The 26117-nt window shown below is 52.1% G+C and overlaps 1 protein-coding gene across 1 annotated transcript in view; it reads right to left on the reverse strand.

Annotated features, from left to right (window-relative positions):
* COL27A1 (collagen type XXVII alpha 1 chain) overlaps nucleotides 1–26117 on the reverse strand; it is a 160178-nt gene that overhangs the window by 102816 nt on the left and 31245 nt on the right. Inside the window, exons 7-13 of the mRNA XM_023545013.2 lie at nucleotides 24655–24708; nucleotides 14155–14199; nucleotides 13531–13584; nucleotides 13056–13100; nucleotides 9592–9645; nucleotides 9442–9486; nucleotides 512–565 (exon numbers count right to left, since the gene is read on the reverse strand). Of these exons, the coding sequence (XP_023400781.2) occupies nucleotides 512–565; nucleotides 9442–9486; nucleotides 9592–9645; nucleotides 13056–13100; nucleotides 13531–13584; nucleotides 14155–14199; nucleotides 24655–24708 (351 nt within the window). The remainder of the gene's footprint in view (nucleotides 1–511; nucleotides 566–9441; nucleotides 9487–9591; nucleotides 9646–13055; nucleotides 13101–13530; nucleotides 13585–14154; nucleotides 14200–24654; nucleotides 24709–26117) is intronic.

Raw genomic sequence — 26117 nt, forward strand, 5'->3', positions numbered from 1 at the left:
GAAGGGAAAGGCAAGCTTGGCTCCCCAGGGCAGGCTGACCTGGCTCTTTTAGGAACAGAGCCTAACCCTCCAATTATTTATAAACTCTATAAACACGGCTGTGGTAGAGATTCCTTTAGAACTCGGCTCTTCTCTCCAAACAGGGCCTGCGAGTCATCTGCTTCCCCAGACCTCTGCCAGCCCATAAACATTTCTGAAGCTTTCTAAGATGGTGGCAGCACCGGCCTGGCCAGTGGAGAGTGGCCCGTGAACCTTCCAAAGTCCTTGGGGATGGAGCACAGTCTGGGGCTTGGTGGGCCTGGGGGCTCTCCTAGGGGGCTACGGGGCATCCACAGTAGATAGGAGACTGAGGTTCAGAGATCTCACGTGATTTGCCCCGGGGTACCCAGCTAGTAGGTGGTGGAGCTGGGATTTGACCCAGACCTGTCTGACCCCAAAACCGGGGCTCCTGAAACGTAGTATGTGTTTACTCTGAATCTGTTCCCTATTCCCAAAGACTTGAAATACTTACAGGGTTTCCATCCAGTCCAGGAGAGCCTCTTTCCCCGAAGTCTCCAGGAAACCCCTGAGGTCGTGAGAAACAACAAACATCTGCAGGTGAGTATTTGTACCTGTGGGGCAGCTTTGATCCAGAACCCCAGTGGGGACACAGGACAAAATCCAAGCAGTCTCACTTTCTTGGTTCTGGAATTCAGGCAGCCAGTGGGGTCCTGAAGCTACCGTGTCTGGCCTCCAAATAAGGTCACTGACAACTGCCCCCCATCCCCCTCCTACCCCCCCCCAACAAACACTCCCACACAAAGACCTGCTCAGTGTTTTCAAAAATAAAATGATACCAGATCGCCAGCATGGAGACAAATGCCAATCCACCCATCTGGCACCTGGTCAGTGAGATGGAGTGAGAAGGACATGAACTGGGGGTCAGGAAGCCGAGTTAGGCCCAGACCAGCCACCAACTTGCTGAGAGCTTTTAAGAGACCTCGTGGGCCTCAGTTATCCCACTAGTCAAGTGTGGACACATTTTCCTGGTCAGACTTTCTATGAAGTTCTGCCTCTTGTGAGTGTTCTTCAAAAGACACCCTGTTGAATCATGACCCCCATTTTATGGACAGAAAGAGGCTTGGAGAAGGTAAGTGACAAGGTCACACCACTAGTGAACAGCATCACCAACCCGACAGTTGTGTTTCAGTAGCCCAGAGGAGGCTGAGCCACCCGCCGGCCTAGGCGGGACTGGCCCTCTCAGCCCCACCCTGACCCCACTCTAGAGGCTGCTCTCTGGAGACACAGGCAGCTGGGAAAACATCAGCTGTGGGGACGCCTTGGGGCATGTGGGGGGAGGTAGAAACAACTCCATTCCTACTTCAAAAGGAAAAGAAAGTCCTCAAGCTTGGAGTTTGGGGAAACCCATTTCTCCCTCCGCCCTCCTTGAATTCAAATTATTGCTTTTCCAGGGAAATTTAATAAAAAACAAAGTGCATGTTTTTCAGACCAAGTGAATGACTGTGCTTTTCAAATAATAAAGACTCTTCATGGTGGGTAATTGTGTTTCTGGTTTCTAATGCTACCAGGGGAATCCACTGAGTGAATTAAACCGAAAGACCAAACTTGAAAACACAACCCAAACCAATTATGAAGTCTACACTGGCTAAGCAAAGATATCTTGAACTGTGTGTGTGTCCAGACTACTGGTCTTCCCTGCCCTTACCCAGCAATCCTACTCCCTTCAAAGCCCTACTCTGTCAGGAAGCTCAAAAGGGCAGGGGACTGACATTCATTCCACAGAAGGATGTGGCTTCATTCAGATACCAAAAGGAAGAAATGAGGACATAATAATGAGATGGGGCCAAGCCGGTCACTTTGCATGCAAAACCTCACTAGATCCGGACAACCTCCTTTGAGGGGAAGCTTATGGGTCTAATTTAACAGATGGAGAAATTGAGTCTCAGTCATGTAGCCAAGGCCATAAAGCAAATGTGTGGCAGAACTGGGCCTGGGTCCCACCTCTCTGAACTCTGTCCTATTTGTATGAGTTGCACATGGGCAAAGCCTGGCAGGCAGAGAAGCTGCTTGAATGTGCGTGCAATTGATTTGAGAGGGGGGCAGAAGGTCCTGGGGTGTGTGTGTGTGTGTGTGTGTGTGTGTGTGTATGGACACATGTACAAACACACAGGCCTCTCTCCAGGTCATGTCTTGGGGGGGCACAACTGACCCTACCCAAGCTTCCTCTCCCCACATCCTTGAGGTTTCCCTGGCAAATTCCAGCCTTACCTCAATCCCTGTCACCTTCTGGGATGGGAGACATCAGCCAGGTAGATCGTGATCAAGGGAACCTTCCAAAGGCATGGAGTTCCCACCTCTGGCCTTTGGAGACTAGGGAGCCCTGGCAGGAAAGGAGGGCAAATCCCTCAGGGGACAGGAGGTTGCTGTCCAGTAGGCACCTGGCCAGCTCCACATGGCCCACAAGGGGCAGGATCTGCACTATCCATGCTCTGCTCTCCAGGCCCAGAGTCTGGAGACAGCCTGGAGCTCTAGCCTGCTCATCTCTAGCCGCTGTGTGACTTTGAGCTGGCCCCTGCCCCTCTCCAGGCCTCACTTGACCCTCTGTCCTGCTCAGATTGGGGCTGTGTGATCTCCAAGGACCCTTTTAGCTCAGCCCAAACCCTAGACAAGGCCTGGGAAGGGGGACTCTCCCCCTAAACACAGGAACACCATTTAGCCTGGACCTCCCAGGCACCCAACCTAGCTTCAAAGCCCAATATATTCAGACCTAGTGGCCACCAGACAGGTCTCAAACCCATGGGTCCTCTTCCAGAGGCCACTTCACACTGGTTCATGGGCTCCTCTCAGAACCAACTGTAAGCCAGCCTCCCCCGGGAGGTTCTAGAACTGGAGCAACTTGATGCAAGTCCTGGCTCTACCACTTAGAGACCTCTCTGAGCCTCAGTTTTCCCTGCTGCTATACAATCAGGAGGGTGCAAGGATGAGATGACAGCTGGACAGAAAGCCCTGGGTAGGCAGTAGCAATGTGAGGGGAAGTCTCTAAGGCAGAAGCAACGGACAGCCCATCAGAACAGTCAAAATCCCAAAGTGATTTCCTTCTACAGAGCAAAATGCAGCCTGAGTATAGGCCAGTGGGTGATAAGGCTGGATCCTAACAATAACAGTGACAGTAAACTCCAGAAGTGACCTCCCCGCAGCCCAGTATGAGATGGGATCCATTATTGGTCCCACTTTAGAGATGGGGAAAAAGTCCCAAGAAGTTAAGGAACTTGTCCAAAGTCACACAGTTATTAAAGAGCAGAGCTGGAATTTGAACTCAAGCGGTCTGATTCCAGAGTCTGTTCTCTTAGCTGTCACTGGGCACCAAATAAACAGAATGGACTTGAGCAAGCCCGTGATCCATCAAAGGGCTCATCAGAACTCTGGGCTAAGGCACAAAAGGGGATGGCATTGCTGAAGCTGAGGACGGGACCTGCTTTGGACATGCTGAGGGACACTTGTCTCATGCACTCACCCCTCCCCCCATCTCCAGCTTCAGTCTCTCTTCCTGTGGAGGGGTGAAGCAAATGACTTCCAGGAATCCAGAATTTTAATGAAGGGCACAATGGTTGGGGACACATAGGAGCTTTGGGAGTGCTGGAATGAATTTTTGATTGGACAATCATAGATGGGCTAAGATGAAAGGACCCTAGGAGCTCTTGACATTCAGCACCTCATTGCACAGAGAAGGCCCCAACACCCCGTGAGCTCTCAGCCCCCGCCCCCACTACCTAGCAAAGTATTCTATTTCCAGTGCTTGCCCCAGGGCCCCCAATGCTTAGCCACTTTGGGTCTCAGGGAGGCAGCTGCCAAGCTGAACGTGGCCCCTACTCCTGCCCGGTCTGCCTCCCCTTGTCTGGCTGCGCCTGCTTATGCAAGACGACCACATGGCGTGCACACACCCTGCCCGACCAGGACAGAGGATCTTCCTCTGCAGGCCCAGCTCCCGGCTGCAGCAGGGCTGCAGCAGGCTGGCCTGAGGCCCAAGGAATGAGCTCCCAGCAGGGGCCCCAGCCACGTGGTTTCTCCACTTCCCCAGGTCGGGCCCCTCTGGGGAAATGAACGCCTTGTGCTTTGAGCAGAACAAGGCTCAGGAGGAGACAGAACAAGGTCTGGGGAAGAGACTCCACATTCTCTCTTGGCCACTGCAACTCAGAGGAATAGAGCCAAGGACAAGGACAGGCCTTATCTCCACATGCAGGCAGGACCCCAGGGGCTGGAGGAAGACTCTAAAGCCCATCTCATCCATTCCCCTGCCTCCAGGTAGTGCCTACCTCAACTCTCTGACCCAGAAGGTGGGCTATAGGGGAAGGGGGAGCACAGGGCATCTGGAATCAGAAGTCCTGCTAAAGACTGTTAGGCTCAGCAACCCAGCCTGCAAAGTAGCCATTCCTGCCCGACTCGCCTATTAGGTTTAGGCTAGAGAAATGAGCTGGTGACAAACCAGCCCCTAGTAAATGCCAACTAACGTGCCACCATTCTGCCAGCTGGGGTTTCTACCAACAGTGGGAATATTTAAAAACCTCTGGGAAAAGCCCACAGAAGGATCTTAGAAACCTCCTTATGATGTTTAAATTCTCCAAAGTCAGGAAGTTCCTGCGCAAGTCTAACCTGCATTCTTCCTACTGCACTTCAAACACCCCATATTCTTTTCTACGTCATGTGTGTACCCCAAATGTGCTAACATGGGAAGACCCCTCAAGGTTCCCCAGCATCCTTTTCGCACAATGCTGAGCATGTTTTTACCCAGCCCTTTTGAAACCCACTCGGAAATCCACCCAAGAAAAGTCACTTCAGGGAACAAGGAGAAGATGGACAGGTAGAGTCTCCACCAGGACCCCAAGGTCACCAACAGCCCTGGGACAGCTTTGGCTCAAGTCTGGGACTCCGAGAACCACATACCCAGGTCAGAGCACCACCAGAGCTAAGCACCTTAATCTTCTTTGGCCTCAGTTTCCCCACTTGGAAACACGTCACCTTGCTCCCTGTTGCCCCACAATCTGAGAACTGGAAAGAACCCTCAGCTTGAAGCCAAAATACACTGTGTTGGAAGCCTGTCCCACCATGGATGAGCTGTGTGGCCTTGGGTAAGTCCCAGTACTCACTGAGCCAGACACTGCGGGAGCTGGAGCCAGAGCTGGTCCCCTCCAGCTCTGAACTTTAGGGTCTGCCCCCGATTCACTGCACAGTGGCCTGGCCAGGGGGCATGAGAGAAGCTGTGAGTGGTGGGTAGCCTTGCCAGGGATTCCAGAGAGCTTGCTAGGAATTCACTGGGTACAGGACCGAAGGATTCATGGCAGCATCTTCCCAGCATCTCTTGGGGAGAGCCCCTTGGCTGGGAGGCATGACTTGGTCTTCAGCTGTTAGTGACACTAAGCTGTGCCCCCAAACAAGTCAAGATGGCCCAGGAGAAACCCCTCCAAGAGTTTGCAATATCTTCTACTTGGACTTTTCATCAGGAAACCACAATTACAACCAGTAAGTACGTTTCTCTTTCTTGCAGGAGATATGAGGAGATGAGACCTATAGACCGATCTTCCCTTTGGAGGCGGAAGACAGGAACACAGAGAAAGGAAGAGAAGTGGTATGGAGAACATTCTGTACTAGCAAGCAAGGGTCCTGGGTTCAAGCCCTGACTCTGGCACCAACTTGCTGTGAGATCGTGGGCAAGTTACTTGCCCTCTCTGTGCACTGTCTGCTTATCTGTCTGACAAAGGGGTTAAACTAGGTCATCACAAAGGTTCTTGCAGCAATGGTACGCTCTGGCTTCTGACTTCCACTGCCTCTGTCTTGGCTCCTATCAGCCAAAGATTCACACACTCTCCTTCCAAACTGGATACTGAGGAGACCATGTGCACAGGCCTGAGGTTTTGCCCGCTGTGGGAGAGATTGACTACAAGGAAATCATCACCAGCCCTGCCAGAAACAAGGCCAGCTGCAATCTGGCATGACGGAATCCAGCTCATTCTCCTGACATTTCCTCTTGTTAATAAGTGCCTAGAGATCTCCTGGCCCAAAGCTTTGATGTGGAGAACAAACCACTCATGGAAGGAGCCCCAAACCCCACCAGCTGGCTCAAGGGGGCAAGAGCACTGGCAACAGGGGGATGGCCCTAAAGAACTCTGTAGGCGTGTGGGCAGAGGGGCACAGTGGTCTCAGAGGGCTCGGCAGAGGCAGAGACAAAGCCACAGGGACTCGGATGATACAAAGTCCTAGTAAATATATTAAATCATAGCCTACACAGACCTGGCTAATTAGCTGGCTGTGGCAGCTGGACCAGAGTCAAGGGTATTTTCATGGCCCACAGGGGTATTGCATGGCCATGGAGCTGTTTGGCTGAAGGGGGCTTCCTCCCACCCACGCCTGACACCCCAGTTCCAGGGAACACCCTGTCATGGAGGACAGAGCTGAATCTTAGGAAGTTAAAGTCACAAAGCAAAGAAACAGAGAGGAGTCATCAGTGATGGGGTTCAAGTCCTGGAGAGGCCTCAGAGGGTCTCTGGACAAATGGCTTTGACAGTCTAAGCCTCAGTTTCCTCATCTGAAAATGGGGATAATCAATCTCTCCCCCAGAGATTATCAGAAAGGTCACATGTGGTTCAATGCCGTAAGAGACGGCCTCAGCCAACATTGCTTCCTTTCACTTTACGGAGTCTTAGAGAGTCATGACCATACTCGTTTTACTTCTTTAACTTGTTTACTGACAATGTTCCGCTGCTATTCATATGGTTTTCCCTGGCTAATGCTTTTCAGAAATAGACTGTCGGGTCCTTCTCCCTAGTCTGTCTTAGTTTGGAAGCTCAGCTGAAACCTGTCCTCCATGGGTGACCCTGCTGGTATCTGAATACTGGTGGCATAGCTTCCAGCATCACAGCAGCACACAAGCCCCCACAGTACGACAAACTGACAGACACATGGGGATGTAAGGATGCCGCAGGACCGGGCAGTGTTTCGTTCTGTTGTGCATAGGGTCGCTATGAGTCGGAACCGACTCGACGGCACCTAACAACAACATCTTGTTTATTGACTGTCTCTCTCTCTAAAATTTAAGCTCTACAACACAGACTTTTGTCTATTTTGTCTACAGCTATCCCCAGAACCTGGCATACAATAGGTGCTCAATAAATTTTTGTTGCATGAGAATGAATGAATGGCCCCAGTGGGAAAATGGTGCCAAGTACCCAGACTGGATGCTGCCTTCTCAGCCAGGAGGAACCATGGCTTTTAGCTCCAAGGAGAAAACAACACATGGCCGAGAGAAGGTGGATGAAGGGGAGACGAGGAGGATATGGAAGACAACTGAGTCACAGGCCCTGTTGAGGAGACATTCCTTCCTATACCAGGCTGGAGAAGAAGCCATGACATGCCCAGGGTTTTGCAAGTCTTCCCTCCATGGAGGAGAAACTCACCATGGCCAGGGAGGAAAAGCACTGTGTGGTTTGAACAGAGTGAAGCCCCAGACAGCAGAGCTACGGCCCAAGACTGGCAGCGGCCACTGCTTTCCCGAGTTTTCCATAAGCCAACTCTCAGCCAGGGAAGCAACGGACTTGGGGGAGATTGGGTGGGGAGGGTAGGTCCTTCAGAAAACGACCAACTGCCATCACATCTCAGAGAGGGGAAGACCTACCTTCCCCTGCAGGGATTGAGAAACTGAGGCCCAGGAAGGGACTGTGCTTCCCTGAGATCGCCTAGTGAATTTGCAGTAGGAATAGTGCTAGAACTCAGGTCCCCTGACACCAGGTTAGGGATCTTCTAGAACCATGTGTTTTGGTCTGGATTCTCCTTCAGAGTAAGAGTAACAACATCCAACAACACACCCTCTCCTCTTGTGTCCTAAAGTATTCACAGAGAGGAATAGGTTTGTTCTCATAGCTCCCGTTTACTAAGCATTTACGACACTCCAGGCTCCCCACATATTATCCATGGAATCCTGGTAGCAGTCTATGAGGAAGTTACTATTTGTGGCAGGCAACCTTCAAGACGGCCCCCAGTAATCCCCACTTCCTGCTTCTATGCCCTCGTGTAGTCCCTTCCCATGCTCTACTAGGGTTGGGCTGTGTGACCAATAGAATTCAGCAAACGTGATGGCATGTGACTTCCAAGGCTAGGTCTTAAAAGAAATTGCAGCTTCTGCCTCTCTCTCTCTCTAAGGTCATTTGTGCTGGGGGAAGCTAGCTACCATGTCCTGCATGAGGATGCCTAAGCAACCCTATGGAGAGGCCCACACAGTGAGAAACTGAAGCCTCCTCCCAACAGCCATGTGAGTGAGCATGGAAGCAGGCACTCCAGCCCCAGTCAGACCTTCAGATGGCTGTAGCCCCAGCTAATGTCTTGACTACAGCCTCATGAGCAACCCTGAGCCAGAACTAAACAGCTAAGGCAGTCTCCGATTTCTGATCCTCAGAAACTGGGTGAGGTAATATGTGCTTGTTGTTTTAAGCCACTAGATTTTCTGACTATTTGTTCTGTAGAAACAGTGGCTAACAATGGCTAATAACTAACCCATAGGGCAGCAGCACAGAGCCTCAGACAGGGGCTGGGTCTGGAAGAAAGGAGGCCTTGGTTACCATCCCGGGTCTCCCTCAGGTTGGCAATGGGACTCTGGACATATTGCTCTGCCTCTTGGAGTCTCAGTTTCCCCTTCTGAATAATGAGATGATTGGAATGAATGATTTTCCTCCCAGTCTAAGAGTCTAGGGGATCTGCTTTTAAACCATTACTGCCAACTAGCAACCTGGAAAGGTGGTCTCCAGTTGCTGTTAAGATCAGAGACCCTAGAGTCAAACCAACTGAGTTTGCATCCTGGCTCCATTGTTCACTCATTGTGAAACTTTGGGCAACTTTTTCATTTCATGCCCCACAAATGCCCACATAAGAGGAAAAACCGTTTTCTACCACAGTCAAGAGCCAGGTGCAAAACGGTAGATTGGGGTTACCTCTGAGCCTCTGTTGGGGTCACACTCTGCTATGGGCCTGCCCACATACCCCACCATCCTTTGGCTTTTTATGTGAACAAACTCAGCTGCCAAGGCAAAATGGAGCGTGAGTCTCAGAGATGAGAGCACAGAGATCCTCCAGTCCAAGCTGTCCCATGGACACAAGCACCCCAGACGGAAGGCCCCCAGACACAGAGTTGCACTGCAGAGAAGTTGCTGCAGAGCGAGAGGGAGGCCAACCCAAAGAAGCCCAGAGCCCCTAGAAGATCCCAACCCCAGCCAGGCAGCAGCCACCAAGCCATTTTGGCAGCAGGATGCGTGGCCCAGACAGCCCCACACTCAAAGCAGAGCCATGGCCGAGCAGAGAGAAGTGGAAAATGCCTAGGGTGCAGGTGAACAGGGAGCGAGGCCAGTGTGAGGTTGGGTCACCCATACAGTCTGCGTAATAGACACGGAAAATCTTTACCGGCCTACCCATCTTGCCCCTCTTGCCAGGAACGCCAGGCAGACCCTGTAGGAGGAGAGATAGAGAAAAGGTCAGGACAAGGCTCAAGCGAGAGGGAGATAGGGTGAATAGGTGGGTGGTAAGTGAATTACCCAAAGAAAGCATACTCACTCGCTCTCCATCGGACCCTGGCAGGCCGAAGAGCCCTGGAAGTCCAATGTAGCCCTAGGAAAGAGCAGATGGTGGGTCAGAGGAGACAAGCAGTGGGGTGTGGCCGGCCCAACCCATCCTAGCCTCCCCCTTCGCTGCCTTCCCATGCCCTGGTTCCTCTTCCTCACTGGCAGCAGCGGCGGCTCCGGCGGCTCCTCGTTGACATAGGCCTTGAGGCAAGTGTATATGCCCATGGACTGCATGGTGCTGGCTTCCACGATGTAGTCCAAAGGCACATACCCTCACGCCAGGGAAGGGCGCGGGTGCTTGTGTGGGGAAGACCCGCCCCGTGCCGGTGGCTCCGGGACCTGTGGGAAGGAAGCTCTCAGCTGGGTTAAATTCTAGATTGGCACCAAGTCCTAGCCAACCCCAGGGATGCTCGTGGCGGGCTGTGGCTTCTTCAGTGCCTCCTCCTGGGTCTTGCAGGCCCTGGACATGGACGGAGCTCATATCCACCCTGGCCACCTGAGTGCAGCAGCAAGAGCAGCTGCCACCTGGGTACGCTGACGTCATGCCAGGCATAATGCCAGGGCTCTGTGTGTGCGACAGCACTAACCCTCAAAAGGGCCCTGCAGACTGGCTGCCACCCCCATCACTGCACAGACGAGGACACTATGGATAAAGCAATGTGGCTAGTCAGTGCTGAGGCTGGGGGTCCAACCTAGGTCTAGCTGACTCCAAAGCCCACGCTCTTCACCACCATCCTACTGTGAGTGCATCTGCCCTCCGGTTTCCTGCCTCCCAGCCTTTATCCACTCTGTCTCTTCCACCCAGCACGCCCTTCCCACCCCTCAAGATTGCAGAGCTAAGCCTTTAAAGCCCAGCTCTAATGCTCTTCCCTCTTGCAAGGCAACCCTGATGCCCCAGCCACAGTAATCACCCCCTGTGCCCAGCACCATGTTTGCACCTCAGCTAGTAGTACTAGGAGTCCCTGGGGGGTGCAAACGGTTAACACAATCGCTGATAACCAAAAAGTTGAAGGTTTGAGCCCACTCACAGGGCCCTTGGAAGAAAGGCCTGGTGATCTACTTCTAAAGAATCAGCTACTGAAAACCCTGTGGAGCACAGTTCTACTCTGACACACATGAGGTCGCCATGATTTGAAGTCGATTTGACGACAGCTGGTTGAGTAGTATCTACCACTTTCTCCTTTGTATCTTCATTAACTGTGTCCATGTATCATGTCCTCATTAACCTACGAACTTCTCAAGGGCAGGGACTCAGCCCAGGGCTTCCACTACTATTGGCACTCTCTAGATGTTTGTGGCATGATTTAAGAATAACTATAACAAAAGCTGGAAACCCTGGTGGCGTAGTGGTTAAGTGCTATGGCTGCTAACCAAAAGGTCGGCAGTTCAAATCCACCAGGCGCTCCTTGGAAACTTTATGGGTTTCTACTCTGTCGTATAAGCCAAAAAACCCAAACCCACTGCCGTCGAGTCGATTCCGACTCATAGCGACCCTATAGGACAGAGTAGAACTGCCCCATAGAGTTTCCAAGGAGCACCTGGCAGATTTGAACTGCCAACCTTTTGGTTAGCAGCCGTAGCACTTAACCACTACGCCACCAGGGTTTCCACTCTGTCCTATAGGGTCACTATAAGTTGGAACTGACTCGATAGCAATGGAATTGAATTGGGATAACAAAAGCTAGCTTTTGTTGGGTGCAAACTATGTGCCAGGCCCAGTTCTCAGTGCTTTGTATGCATTAAAGCACTTATTGTGTCCTCCCCTCACCCCTAGGAAATAAGTACAGGTGTTAAGATTTAAGCCCAGAGAGGTGAAGTGGCTTGCCATGGTCATACAGCCGGAATGTAGTAGAAATGGCATTTGAATTCAAGTCATCTGATGTCTGGGCCTGGGCTCCTAACCATTTAGCTACACTGCCTCCCACAAACAACAACCAATGGAGGCTCACAAGGAGTTCTCCCTCTCTGGAAGGCCGAGAGGTGACCAAGCCTCAGCCTCAATCTCCAGTGTGATCAATATCATAATCTTCATGAGTAACCATTTACTGGGCCTTCGAAGTAGGGCTAATATCCCAGATCAACAGGTGAGAAACTGGGCTCAGAGAGGCCCAGCGACCGGCCCAGGGTCCCACAGCTAGTTAACAGCAGAGCAGGTCTCAAACCAGTCGTCCAAAGCCTGCATTCTGCCTACTTCATGACTACAGACCAGCAATAGCAGGGTTGAGAGGGCTGCACGCACCAGCCCCCGGCTCACCCCAGCTGCCCAGGGGCCCTGTGACCTGCAGGAGATGGGAGGGGTGTGGCCCGAGCCAGTCCGCCCCTCACATGTGGCCTCAAGATGCCGCTAGCACGGCAAACACCGTGCAGCCCCAGATGTCATCAGCATGTCTCCCTCCTCCCCTCCTCTCTTCCTCCCTGTGGATCAGGACGTTCCAAGCTGGGAGACCTTCTCCCTGGGCTCAGAGTCCCCACTGGGGCCACCGCTTGAGGAAGCAGCTGGATAAAGGAAGGGAGGCCCAGCTTCCTAGGAGACTCCTCAGCCCTGCATGTCCTAATAACATCCTGGGGACCTTGCCCTCACACCCACTCACTCACCCCCTGCCCCGCCCCGACACAGTCTTGAAGGCCAAATCTGTTCCTGGGATTAGGGCCCAGTCTGTGGCCATTCTGACCTCTCCCTCCTGCCAGAGTATAAAGAGCCCTGGCTCAGGAGTAGATGGCACACCACTCGTGACCTGCCCCATGAGGACTGGGTGACCCGCTTGCTGAGCATTCTGGAGAAAGGCAGCAGGCCTAGCATCAGGACACTGGGTCCCCATCCCAGTTCCACATTAGATGTGCAGTGTGAACGTGGGCTGTCAGGTCCCCGCCTGGCACCCAGTTTCCTTGTATGTAGAAGAGAGGGTTTCAGCAGATCCTCTCTTGGGAACTTCATTTACCCTCACCAAATTCACCCAGAACTTTCTTCACCTCCCACAGCCCACCTGGAGGCCCCTCCTCAGCAGTACTTGCTTCCAAATACCAGGCATCCCTATAACCAAGCAAGGGTAGAAATGGACATCATCCCATGGTAAAGATGGGCAAACCAAGGCTGCTGGCTACTCAAGGTTTGCTCCATGCAGGTCTAGAAGGACAGGGAGAGCTGAAGACCCATCAGCCTCCATGCTGGGGCAGCATTTGCCTCCGCTAGACTCCGCATTGCTCCTTGTCTACACAGACTATAAACTTGCCACTTTCTGTTTCCCTTCCAATTAGTGTCCGTCTTATTTTCACTGGCTAACAGGACAGGACAAAAACCCGAGCGGTGTTCAGTTACAGGAGGACCTCAGCCTCAGCCCCTCTGAGAGGCCATAGGTGGAGGCCTTACAGCCCCGATCTTCCAGCAGGCCTGGGTGAAGGGACAGGTAATGCCCACCCAGAGACTCAGATGTATGGCATTTGCCAAGGATCACTTACCCGGCTGCCTTTGGGGCCTGGGCCTCCTACTGGTCCAGGCAATCCCTGAAACACAAAAAAACAGAGGGGCAGGGACATATGGAAATGTTGCCAACAACCCAGGTGAGCCCTGTCTCCTTCGGGCCTCAGTTGCCCCTCTGTAAAATGGGGATGGGAACTAAACTAGGGGTCTTCAAACCAAGTCCTCAGGTCCCAGAGAGGTGGCTTGGGGGAAATCTGAGCAGGAGGAGTCTCTGAGCCCCGATCCTCCAGAACCAGGGCTCGTCTTTCATTTGTTCTCTTAATGAGCATCCTTTCTGCTGCCTCTCAAGAGAGGCTTCCCTGGTCCAGCCTTCAGGACAGCCCTTTCCTCAAGGCCCACCGGTGGATGCAACTCCTTGGCCTCCAGCCCCAGCCCCTCCCTCTGCCTGGGGGAACCCGTGGTCAACTCTACACCACCATGGAGACCAGAGCTTCTAGAAGCCATATACTGCACCTGCCTGCCAGGGTAACCTTTGGCCCCTGGGCTGCCCTCAGGTCCCGGCTGCCCCTGCAAAGGAACAGAGGGAAGTGTGAGGGAAGGAGAGACCCTGCCCAGTTCCAGGTCTGGGGGTAGGGGTGGAGCGGGGGAGGTGCTGGGGCTTACAATGGACAAAGAGAGGGACAGGAATGTGAGATGAAATGGGAGGAAGGGGAAGCCACTGCTGCCCCCCACCCCAGCCCACCTTTCTGGGAAACCGGTCAGACAAGCTCTGAGGGACAAAACCCCCTCTGCTTACAGCCCAGGAATAAGAAGGCACTGAGGACCTGGCCGGCTCTCCCACGCTGGCAGCAGCTGCTGTTTGACTTGGGCCAAGGCAGCCAAAATTCCTACAAACCCCATGGCGGCGTGTATAATATCCCCTAACATCGCCTGGAACAGGCCAGCTATTCATGGCTCAAACCGGAGCTAAGCGGCTCATGCCAACACCGGGTGGATGCCGACTCCAGCTCTTTCAGGCAGATGTGGTTGCAGGAGAGGTGGGTGGGATGGGAGACCCAGTGGGACAGGAGACCAGTGCCAGGCAGGGTCTGGAGCAAGGGACAGCAAGCAGGATGGAGCTGAGGCCAAGGCCCTCACCTGTTCTCCGGGGTGCCCTGCTGGCCCAGGATAGCCCTTGAGGCCCTGTGGGGAAGGAAGGCCACATCAGGCAGGGAAGACACATCTGGGGTTGCAGACTGCAGAGGCCTCGCCTCCCTGCCTGCCCAACATCACTGGGGACACAGTCCATACCCTGTACCTGCTTGAGGACTGGATTAGCAGATTTCTGGGCTTCCATCTTTGCTACCACTGGTTCTTAGCCTGGAAGACCTGGGCGGTGGCGGCGGGCGGGGGGGGGTCGCTCTTTGGCGGGGTTTGGAAGCTGAACTGGGCTAGAGCAACTGTAGCAGAGGGATAACTGGGACAGAGCGTGCTGTCTCCCAGCCATTCTTCCTGAGTCCCGAGAGGGTGAGACTACCAGGAGTGGAGGTGGGGGGTTTGAATGGTCAGGGGCATGTCTAGCCTCCATATGATGCTGGGTTTCCTCCACTGTCAGGATCTGCCTCTTCTCATAAACTCCCGCTCGGAAAGTTTTCACATACTGACCAAATATGTTAACCAAAAGAGCTGCCTCCCTTCCTCCCACAGGGCCCAGCTCCTACTTCAGGGAGGAAGAGGCCCCCCAAATTCTTGATTGAGAAGCTCTGGCAACGCCCCAGCACCAACTTTCACCCTGTGTCCCCATGGCCCAACTACCATGGTCCCAAGTAGTCTGGGTATGCCTCTAGGTCCAGAGAATCAAAACTGTGCCTTTCAGGCAGTGCTGGGGCCTGAGCCATTTCATTAGAGTTAAGACGTCTCCAGGTGAAAACCCCAGGCTTCAAGCTTCAATTATTTTAGGACTGTTGTAGAAAGAAGACCAAACAAGGGGCTTCCACTGAAGACAAGGAGGCCATGCTGACCCCCACTAGGCTCCTCCTACAGGGACTTCTGGGCTTGGTTTAGACACTGTCCCTGCCTACGTTGCAACTTTGGGTGGGTTACTGACCTTCACTGGACTTCCAATGAAGGAGTTGGAATTCTTGAGTACCTTTCAGCTTTGATGTTTTAGAACCCTATAGTTGTTAAGACTTCCCTACACAATGATATTACAAGGCTCCAGACTACAGTCTTCTAGAGACCGCTCTGTGCATGGTCCTTTACAAAGTGTTTACCTGGTATCCAGGACTACGCCTGAAAGATCCCACCTAACTCTGACAACAGCCAGATAAGGTGGAGACAGGGATCATCATCCCCAATTTACAGGGAAGAAAACTGAGTCTTAGAGAACTCAGGAGCAGCAGGCTCGCCTCTCACCACCAGGTCTTTCTGACACCCCAGGCCATACCGAGAGTCTTGCAAACATCCTCAGGCATGTGCAGTTCCACGCACGTACACAAACACACACAGGCACACACACTTAGCAACCCCCATGAGCCCCCAGGAAACAGAGACTCTTAACTATAAACAGCAGCGTCAGTTTCATCCAAGAGGTTTGGGGCATTTACAAGCATTCCTTCTGCACCTACTCATGCCTCAAGACTGCTCAGCAACGGGATTGCATCTTAGGTCCAGGGGCCTGGGGACACTGATGTGACATGGCTGGGTGAGATTCTCCTACCTGGGCTGTGTGCTCCTTCCCTCAGTGGGTAAACTGAGGCACAGGCCACAGTCAGGGATTAGCATGAAGAATGGTTAAGATCTCTTATTTTGGACCAATCTGGATTCCAATCCTGCTTCCTGACTGGCTGGCTGGGTGACCACAGGCCACCAGCTTCACTTCTCTAAGCCTCAGTTTCCTCACTTGTAAAACGGGGATATTATATCTAAGACTGGCATATGGGTTACATGATACAATGTGTGTAATGCACGTAGCCCAGTATCTGGCATCAGGGACCCTGTAGAGACTAGCTGCTGCTATCATGACAATCTTCGTTTTTCATCCAGTCCTTCAGCAAGCATTTACTGAGCTCTTCTGTGCCAGCACTGTTGCAGGCATGGGGTGAACGAGACAGACAACAACCTTCACCTTAACGGAGTTTACGTTCTAATTAAGGAGAGAGTAAGAACAAGTAGATATAAACAATAAGTCTGGTAGCGATCAGTGCATGATCAGTGCTATGAAGAAGAGTAAATGGAGTTAGGGGGTTGGAATGGCAATGTTGTGACTTCAGGAGGTGGTCAGGGAAGGCCACTGAGGACATAAATGAGGTGAGGAAGCCGGACACAGGGCTGGCTACCTGGGGAAGGGTATTCCAGGCAGAGGGAACAGCAAGTGCAAAATCCCTGAGACAAGAATGCTTTGGGGTGGGCTCAGGGAAGGCGAGGAGGCCTATGTAACGGGAGCAGAAGGAGTGAGGGGTAAGGGAGAGCCAGCAGGAGGGGGACGGCTAGAGAAAACGCAGGAGGCCGGAGCATGCCAGACCGTGTATGCCTTGGCACAGACCGTGGGCTCTTTTGTTTTATTTCCTCCTGAGTGTGATGGGGAGCTACAGGGGGGGTCTACAGTCGGGGTGATCTGACATATGTGTTGTTGTTGTGTACTGTCGAGTTGATTTTGACTCATAGCGACCCCATGCGACAGAGCAGAACTGCCCCATAGGGTTTTCTAGGCTGTAATCTTTATGGAAGCAGATCCTACAGAGTCGCTGAGTGGATTCGAACCACCAACCTTTCGGTTAGCAGCTAAGTGCCTAACCGTTGCACCACCAGAGCTCCTTATGACATATATAATCACAGTTTTTATCATTTTTCCGTTCTGTAGCTTGCAGATGAAGAAGAATAAGCAACACCTTTTCCTACTGAATCGCTGAATTCAGCCTCAAACTCTGGGCTGTGTGACCTGGCACAGGCCACTGCTGTCTCTGGGCCTCATTCTGAGACTTACTCTACCATCACCTGCCTGCCTCATGGGGTCACTGCAAAGTGGAATAACGAGAACAGGAATCCCACCAAAGGGGGCCCAGGGACATGGGCATCAGCAGCTCCTGTGGCTTCCTCTGCAACCACAAAGAAACCTGCTGCAACTCGATTTTTCAGCCTCAAAATGGAAGCAGAGAAGTGTTGTGAGTGAAACCCCAGGAGGAGATTTCAAGTAAGCCCTTTACTCAGGGTGCAGCTAAAAGAAGACAAATGACAATCAGGGACACGTACAGCAGGCTGCCCCAGCACTAAGAGCTTACACACATCAGCTCAGCCACTCTTTGTAATCACCCCTAGAGGGTAGGAGTTACCATGCAATTTGCCAGGTGAGGAAGCTGAGGCTCAGAGAGGTAAAGAGACTTCTCTGAGGCCCCACAGCTTCCCAGGGACCAAGCCAGTTCAGGCCTGTCTTAAACCACCAAATCATGGGATGGGACCTTCTCACTGACCAGCCCAGGACCTGCCGAGAAGAGCTATGGGGACACTCAAGGAAAGACACCCTTACAGACCCACCTCCTGGGAAGGAAGCTCATGGATCATTGCAGCAATATTGGGGCAGAGGCTGGTCATGGAACCCTTAAGTATCTGAGTTTGAAGGAGCCTAAGCCATCAATTTGGCAACCTCCTTTCTCATTGGACAGACTGAGAAACTAAGGCTCAGAGAGGGGAAGGGACTTGCCCAAGGTTACTTAGTAAGTCATGGCCAAGCCCAGACTGTTTCCAGGATGCTAGACCTGCTTGGCTGTGCTCTCCCAGTCAGTGGCCCCTAAAGGGCCATGAATGTTGCCGTGAACTTCCCGGTTTCTCCTGGCTGGCCGGGAGCACAGACAAGGCAGAGGTTGGGGTGGGAGGGAGGTTCTTATGCTCCCTGGAACCACCTTAACAGTGTTTACCAAGCTGGGGCCAGCCAAATAGATTCAAATGACAGGGCCCCAGGACTCGGAAGAGTCTAAACCATTATCTTCTCCAGGGCCCAGCAATTACCAGGCGGGCACTGACCGCATGGTGGACCCACAGGCAGTGATTTCCCCACATGTGATGGGTGCCTGACTGTACAGGGGAGAGTGGGAGCTTCAGGAGAGCTCCAGGGACCACGGGTGTCTGCAAGGGGCCTCAGGCCGGCCGGCAGGCGGGTCTCCACAGGACCGTGTTTATAATAGAACTCAGTCTATATTTTGGTTTCAGAGCCAGATTAATCATTGCTTACAATGTTCACGGAGAAACCAGACATCACCTCACTGCTGCTGCAGACAGTCTCCCCGTCCAGCAGGGATGCTATTTGGGCTTTGGGCAGAGAGGGGAGGGGGTCTTGTCCTTGCCTGGGGGTCCTGGGGACCAACATATGCCCAGGTCTCCGCTGTTCACCCAGGCTCCCCTCAGCCTTGGCTTCCTTTGAGCTCGCCCTACTGCCCTCACAGGATTGCACAGAGCCCAAGTAAAAGGGTTTATGTGAAGTTTGGAAAATGCAGTAGGTCCTCAAAAAATGGAGATATCCTTCTCCTCTGGCTTGCTTAGCACTCCACAAGATTTCCCACGGAACTTATCTGCCACCTTGGCTGCCCACACCCCATACCAGGCAGTCGACAGGAAAGAGAACCCATTTATCAGAAAGAATCAAAGAGGGATAAACATATGTCAAGAGGCTGAGTGACTCATTACGCGGTACTGAATAAGTCCCTGCTCCCCTCTGGGCCTCGATTTCCCCATCTGGCCTCTCAAAGGGTTCTGCTGGCTCAGAAGTTGTAGGATTCTGAAACTGTGGCAGAGGACGGTCACGGAACCCATCATGTCACAGCCAGGGCTCTGTTGCCAAACTCTGCTCAGGGGGTACTTGAGATAGGTAAAGCAGGAAGGTGCAATTTCTATTGGCTCATTTATTCATCCAGTTATTCATTCATTCAGCAAATGTTTGCTGAGCCCCAACAACAGCCAGGCCCTGTGTTAGGCACGAGAGATACACTGGTGAATGCCGCAAACCCATTCCATATCTTCTAGAAGGGGACATGGACACTAAATACATATTAAGTTGAACAAAGGAGAGGTACTGCGTGCTAGGAGAGTGTAGATGCACCCAGCCAGAAGAGGCAACACTGTAGGAGAAGCAGGAGCTGAGCTCAGTGCTGCTGTGGGGATGGACCACAGGAGCCAGGGCAGCGGAGCACCAGGAGAGCCTGGAGAAGGCGCTCAGTACGGGCTCTGCACGGAACTGGTGTGCCACACCCGGGTAGAACTGGTAGTTCTGCAGAAAGGCAGGAGATTGTCTCAGCCCAGCCTTAATCACGTTCCCCCAAAATATTCCCAAATGACCCCCTCTGCCCACCCATTTTATTACAGCTTCCCACAGACAGTGACAACTCAGGCAACATAGGGAGGGCTAGCGGGCAGAGGGAGGGCAGCAGGAGGGAGCCAGGAGGAAGTCAGGCAGGAAAGCCAGTAACTCAGCTTGAGCATCAATTTCATTCTGTCATATCTGCCTGGGGTAATACATTAAGGAAGATTCCGAGGCCATATGAGGGCTTGGCAAGAAAAATCAATTAGTGATGTCTGTCATAGGCCTGGACAGAGTTGAAATATGTGCCCAGCACTGTGCTAAGCCCCACACTGGAGAAACAAAGATGACACGTTGGTTCTGCCCTCTGTGCGCTTATTCCAGTCTGTGCCAAGGGCACCAGCGAGTCAACTCCACGCAAAAAGGGTAGAGTCCTAAAGAGGCTGAGAAGAGGGCTGAATGATCAAGAAGGGAGGCATGACTTCTGCCCGGAGGTGCTACTGAAAGATGGCCATATAAAGATGAGAATAGAATCAAGGGACCCGTTTGTGAAAATGAGTGTGGAGGACAGAAAGCATGCTGGGGAGAGCATAGATAAGCAAGTGTGCAGAGACAGGAAGAGCACATAGGTTTGGATGGAGTGAGGGTTTCTATACAGCACAGTTTCTCAGTCTCGGTGCTGTTGACATTTGGAGACGGATAAGCCTTTGTTGTGGGAAGAATGCCCTGTGCATCACAAGATACTTAACAGGTTCTCTGGCTTCTCCCCACTAGAAGCTAGTAGCATCCTCCTCCAATACACAGTTGTGACAATCAAAAACATCTTCAGACATTGCCAAATGTCCCCTGGGGTGCAGGCAAAATCACCTCTAGTCGAGAACCACTGCTCTACAGGAAACAAGTCAGGAGGGTTAGAGACAGCATGGGACCCCTTCCAAGGTACAAATGGGATTCCGGCAGCCTTCTTGGCTAGCAGGGGTAGCTAACCAGTAACTGGTAAGATAACTGATGGTACCAGATGGACAAGGCCTTCAGCCAGTTCAACTTCATGAACATCATGATCATTCATTCATTCAACACTTATGAAGTGCCTACCATGTGCTGGCCCATGGTGGGTATTGGGGATATATAACATTTCGCCTAACCTTCCCAGCCACCCTTGAGGCAGCGGAGGTTCAGGAAATCGAGGTGACCTGCCCACGCTCACAAGGAGAGGGATAGAGCTGGGATTCCATCCAGGTCTGGTTGATTCTGTGGCCTGTGCGTCTAACCAGCCCTTAGGAATCAGCTCAGCAAAGTCCCTCAGCAAGCATCTCAGGCAGATGGCAGAGAAATCACGTGGGAAGCCTCTCTTTTTCCTGGAGGGCCTTCTCCTATTGAGAAACTGTTTCAATCTGCATTGTGGCGAGAGAATGGGGCCGAGGTTAGGAAGGCCTGGGTTCAAATTCCAGCCTTGCCACTTAGTGACCAGGAAAGGTATTTCACTAAACCAGTGGGCTTCAATTTGACTGCACGTAAGAATCACCTGGGGACTTCTAGAAATACTGATGCCTATGTCCCACCCTGAGACCAGAAGAACCCAGCATCAGGGTTGGAGGAAGACTCATAACCAACCCACGATATGCAGATGACATAACAATTCTTGCTGAAAGTGAAGAGGACTTGAAGCACTTACTGATGAAGATCAAAGATTACAGGCTTCAGTGTGGATTATATCTCAACATAAAGAAACAAAAACCCTCACAACTGGACCAATACGCAACATCATGATAAATGGAGAAAATACTGAAATTGTCAAGGATTTTACTTTGCTTGGAACCATGATCAACACCTATGGAAGCCGCAGTCAAGAAATCAAATGATGTATTGCATTGGGCAAACCTGCTGCAAAAGACCTCTTTAAAATGTTAAAATGTTAAAAAGCAAAGATGTCACTTCGAGGACTAAGGTGCACTTGTCCAAAGCCATGGTACAGGCAGTCCCCATTAAGCCTGTTACATTAGAAATCTGAGTAGAATACATGTAACGGTTCGTAATAACGGATGCGTGCACTACTTTGTGATGCTTATGTAAACATTGCAGGGGGATTTAAAAGTGTTTCTTAAGTGTTTTATATGCATAGAAAGGTAAAATATATACTATATACTAAGACAAACATTTGACTAACTGACGCTAAATAAAAACCGTATGTACCTGTTCCGACTTACCTGCAAATTCAACTCAAAGACAGACTTAGGAATGGATCTCGTTTGTAACCTGAGGTCTGCCTGTATTTTCAATAGCTTCATATGCATGCAAAAGTTGGACAATGAATAAATCCAAAAGAAGAATTGATGCCTTTGAATTATGGTGTTGGCAAAGAACACAGAATATACCATGGACTGCCAGAAGAACAAACAAATCTGTCTTTAAGAAGTACAGCCAGAATGCTCCTTAGAAGCGAGGATGACGAGACTTCGTCTCATGTTCTTTGGACATGTTGTCAGGAGGGACCAGTCCCTGGAGAAGGGCATCATGCTTGATGAAGTAGAGGGTCAGCAAAAAAAGGGGAGGCCCTCAACGAGATGGACTGACACAGTGGCTGCAACAATGGCTCAAACATAGCAACGATTGTGAGGATGGCACAGGACTGGGTAGTGTTTTGTTCTGTTGTACACTATGAGTCGGTACCAACTTGAGAGCACCTAACATGTCCCACCCTCAGACCAACTGAACAAAAATCCCTGGGGTGGGGCCTGAGCACCCCAGCTGGCTCTAATGTGCAGCAGGGTTGGAAACACTGCTCTAGACTACATCCTCTAGGGGGCAGAGCCCTAGAGGATCCCATCTGCTGTTCAACGCCAGTTCAGCACAGAGCCTAGTACATTGCTGAATGACTAGAAGAATGAATGAATGAATAAGATCTATTTGGGCCTCAGTTTTCTCAGCTGTAAAATGGGCATAATATGGGGGCAATTGTGAGGAAACAACGTGCTGAAGGGCAGTTACCCTCACTGCTAGCCCAATTGGCCTCACTAGTTAATGATGGAATCCTCCCAACCACTCCCACTCTATTTTTCCTCATACCCTTTTTCATCTTCTAACATACCTTATACGTTTACTGTTTTCTCTTCACTGTCTCTCCCACAAGAATGGAAGTTCTGTGGGGGCAGGTATTTTGTCTATTTATTCGGCTCAGTGCCTTATACAGTGACCAGACATTCAATAAATGCTTATTGAATGAATGCATGGATGGATGGATGGATGGATGAATGAATAGGACTATTAGTATCACCTCGGAGGGATACCAAAATGCAACATGGCAGTAAGCAAAGAGGAAGCTGACCTTACCTCTAGCCCACCCATGTCCCTTCTCGCCCAGGGCTCTCCCACAAGAGACAATGCAGATGAGCTAAGCAAGAGGATCAGGGCAAAGCGGCTGCTCTTGTTACCAAACAAAGATGCTAGAAACAGTGCCAATTCCAGGCTCGGTTCCCTGCCCTATTGGTCCTCCTCCTGGATCCCCACCACCAGACAGGGGTTCTGCCTTAGGATCTGACTTCCTCCACGCACACCTGGGCCAGCGCCAGAGAACTTGGTGTAAATGGCTTTGCCAAATATTTTCACAACCACCCAGAGGCTCTTTCTTAATTTAGAAAAGAAGCCTCTCCCTTCTCAGGTGAGCTGGTTCCTCTTTGTGGAGGGTTCTTGGCCTCTCTGGGTACCTGCTGAGAGCAGGGAACCCTGGGACCCCAGCCAGGATCTGGTCCAAGTCTGTTTTTCCCTTCTCCCACCACCTCTGCCAGGCTCCCACCCCCACGCAGAGCGAGATCACCACTGGCTGCTTTATGAGCCAGGACTGGAAGGAGCCCTTTCTACTCGCACTTCATCCATTAGAAAGTGCTGGAGCCCAGAGGGGAAGTGAGTGGGGAGACGGAGTCCCTCTGTATTCTCTGAGCCAGCAAAAGCCACGTTTTCCCAGCTCTCAGGCAGTCCTGGACTCTTGTCTGGCTCTGGCCAAGAAGGTGGAGGAGAAGGGGATGGGATAACATGGTCTTTTGAGTCCCCCTGTAGTACATGGGGACCCTGGGAGTAGGGGCAGGAAGGAGCCAGGAGACACCACAGCTGTCTAGATGAGAACCAGATGGCCCAAGAGAGAGGGCAGCTGTGGCCACAGCTGGAAGCCAGGACCTAAGCTTAGGACAGGCCCTAGGCGATGTATCTACTAGAAAACCCAGCAGCAATTTGGGATTTTCCTGCAAAGAGTGATTGGCCCTTGGCCTGCATTGTCTTCAGCCTGTTTCCTCGGCACCTACTATGCCGCAGGCCCTGTGCGAGACTCAGCAGGGAGGGCAACAAACCAGATTTGCCCATCCTGGTTGCTGAGGCAAGACTTGTGGCTAAAAATAACTAAGCTAAGATAGGCTAAGCACCCCTCAGCAGAGCGAAGGCTGGTGTTCCAGAAGGGCTTCCTGGAGTAGGTGCAACTGGAGATGAGTCTTGATGGATGGGAGGCCCGGCTAGGGAATCCAGGGGCACTGTAAGCTAGAGACCCACCACCTAGGAAAATGGCAGAGTTTCCCCCCAAAAGGTGTTTAGAGAGGTCCCTCCTCTAGCACGGCCAAGCAGGGCTCTGGTAGGGGGAGGGGGAAGAGGTATAACACCATTCCTGAATGCACAGGGAGCACATTGCCTTTATAGCGCATTCTCCCTTCCACCTATAACTGGAATGACAGCTGCTGGTAACTGGTACTCATCTGTGGCATACCAGGGAGGGACCAGTATTAGGCTCAGAGAAGTCATTGACTTGCCCAAGGTCACCCAACTAAGACATGGTGGAGGCAAGGTGAGAATCCAGGTCCAACTGACCCTCAAAGTCTCTGCTCCAGGTCTTGCCGCTGGGTCACAAGACCCCAGGCAATGGGCAGGGAGAGATCACCAGCTCTATCTCCCACAGGATGGAGCTCAGACTCAGAGAGGGTCACTCATCCAGTGAGTGGTGGAGCCAGGGCTAACAGGACCCTACTGTCTAGGAGGACAGTGCTCCTTCCACCCACTGCATACTCTTGAGGGTGGCCTCCCCAGGAGCAGCTGGGCCCTGAGAGTATGTCAAACCAGTGCCAAGGTCTCGTCACGCCTCATTAACCTTGGGGGTGCCTACCAAGCCCGGGTGCTCCCTTCCCCCAGGCAAGGGGGAGGAGGACATCTGGAAGGCAAGCAGGATCCCCAGGAAGCCTTTCTCACCTCCTGCCAACACCTCCCACGCCCAGGGGAGCTGGGCTGGGCTGGGGAGAGGCAGGCCAGCAGGCGGGCATACAGCTCTCCAGCCTGAAGGCCTGGCTCACTAGCACCCCACTTAGCAAGGCAAAGCATCGAAGCCAAGGGTGTACCTTTCGTCCAAGAGGTCCTGGATTTCCAGGGAGCCCAGGCAAGCCCACGTCGCCCTGCAAAACACAGACAAGTGGTGTGAGGCAGGGAAACAAGGGCAGAGACATGTGCTAAACTACAAGCGTGACCTGGAATGGCCGGTTCTTTCCAAGCAGGGTGCGTGGAGGCCTAGAGGCCTCAGAGGAGTCTTGGGGGCTGTCTAGCGAGGTGAGGGAAGCTGAGTGAGTGGGTACCCAGCCCCCTCCCCACTCAATTCAGTCGCTCGACTTGATCTGTTTCATAGATTGGGCTTTGGCATAAGATACCATGGGATGAAAGGGTTCTGCTGCTAAAACCATGTTTGAAAACCCACTGCCCCAAGAACTCGCATCCCCATCTATCCTGTTCCAATCAGTTCCCTCTCTGTGCATTTCTCAGACACCTTTCCTTCCGCCCACTCCCTCACCCTTGCCAGGGCATGGCCAACCCTGAGCAGGGGGCATTTCTGCCACCAGCATCAAGACCTGAGAGTGGACAAGGCAAGAAAGTAGGAGGGAGGCTTAGGCCCCTGGACTTTGTGAGCTGGACACAAATCCCAGCTCTGCAACTTACCAGCTATATGACCTCGAGCAAGCCGCCCCTCTCTGGGGCCTCAGTTTCCTCTCCTGCAAGCTGGGCCCTCAGCCCTGGCTTATATGATAGAATTAGATGGGTGTACATGTGGAGACTGTCCTGGAACCCCAGGCCACCTGAACTAATCAATGAGGAGGTAAAGGAATGAGCCCCCTGTGTCTCAGAGAAATCAATGGGACAACCACTTCTGTGTGCACAAGCACAGGAGGCTGGGCTGAGAAGCAGCATTGTGTCGGGAGGGCTCTTGGGCTGTACCCAGAAGGAAGCCAGGTGGACTTGAGCATTCCTTCCAGGGTATGGACATCTGAGACACAGGGTAGCCTCACTTGGAGGTATGGACTTGCCTGTTCCTGCCTGTTCCACACACCCACCAGGCCCCAGGCTCAATTTATGGGGTGAACGCTTCTGGATAGAAGTCCTTTGGCTGAAGCGTTTTCTCTTCTGGCCTCATAGCCCTTTGGTTAAGGAGGACGGTACTCCTTCCACCCACCACACACTCTTGATCTCAGGCCCATTCCTTTCCCACCTCCTAGACATCCACAGGCCTGTGTGTTCGAGTTAACAACCTCAGGAGGACTTGGAACGTCTGCTGGAAGCTTCCTGGGCGTGTGCTTTCAAGAGGCTTCTAGAGGCCCAGGGTCACTTGGAGGCTCTGCAGGGCACCAGGCAAAAGGATATTCACCAAGGATGTGTTCACAGGCGAAAACATTTTTTTGTCAGTTTTATTGGTTTCACCTCAGAAGAAGGCAGAGGGGAATGGTCTTGGGTTTGGTGTTGGGAAAGGCTGGAGTGGAGGACTTCAAGGAAGAAACCAAACCACACCCTAATCTTTCTAAACCTTCCTTCTCCCTGC

This window comes from Loxodonta africana, chromosome 9 (genome assembly GCF_030014295.1).
Source record: "Loxodonta africana isolate mLoxAfr1 chromosome 9, mLoxAfr1.hap2, whole genome shotgun sequence".
NCBI lineage: Eukaryota > Metazoa > Chordata > Mammalia > Proboscidea > Elephantidae > Loxodonta > Loxodonta africana.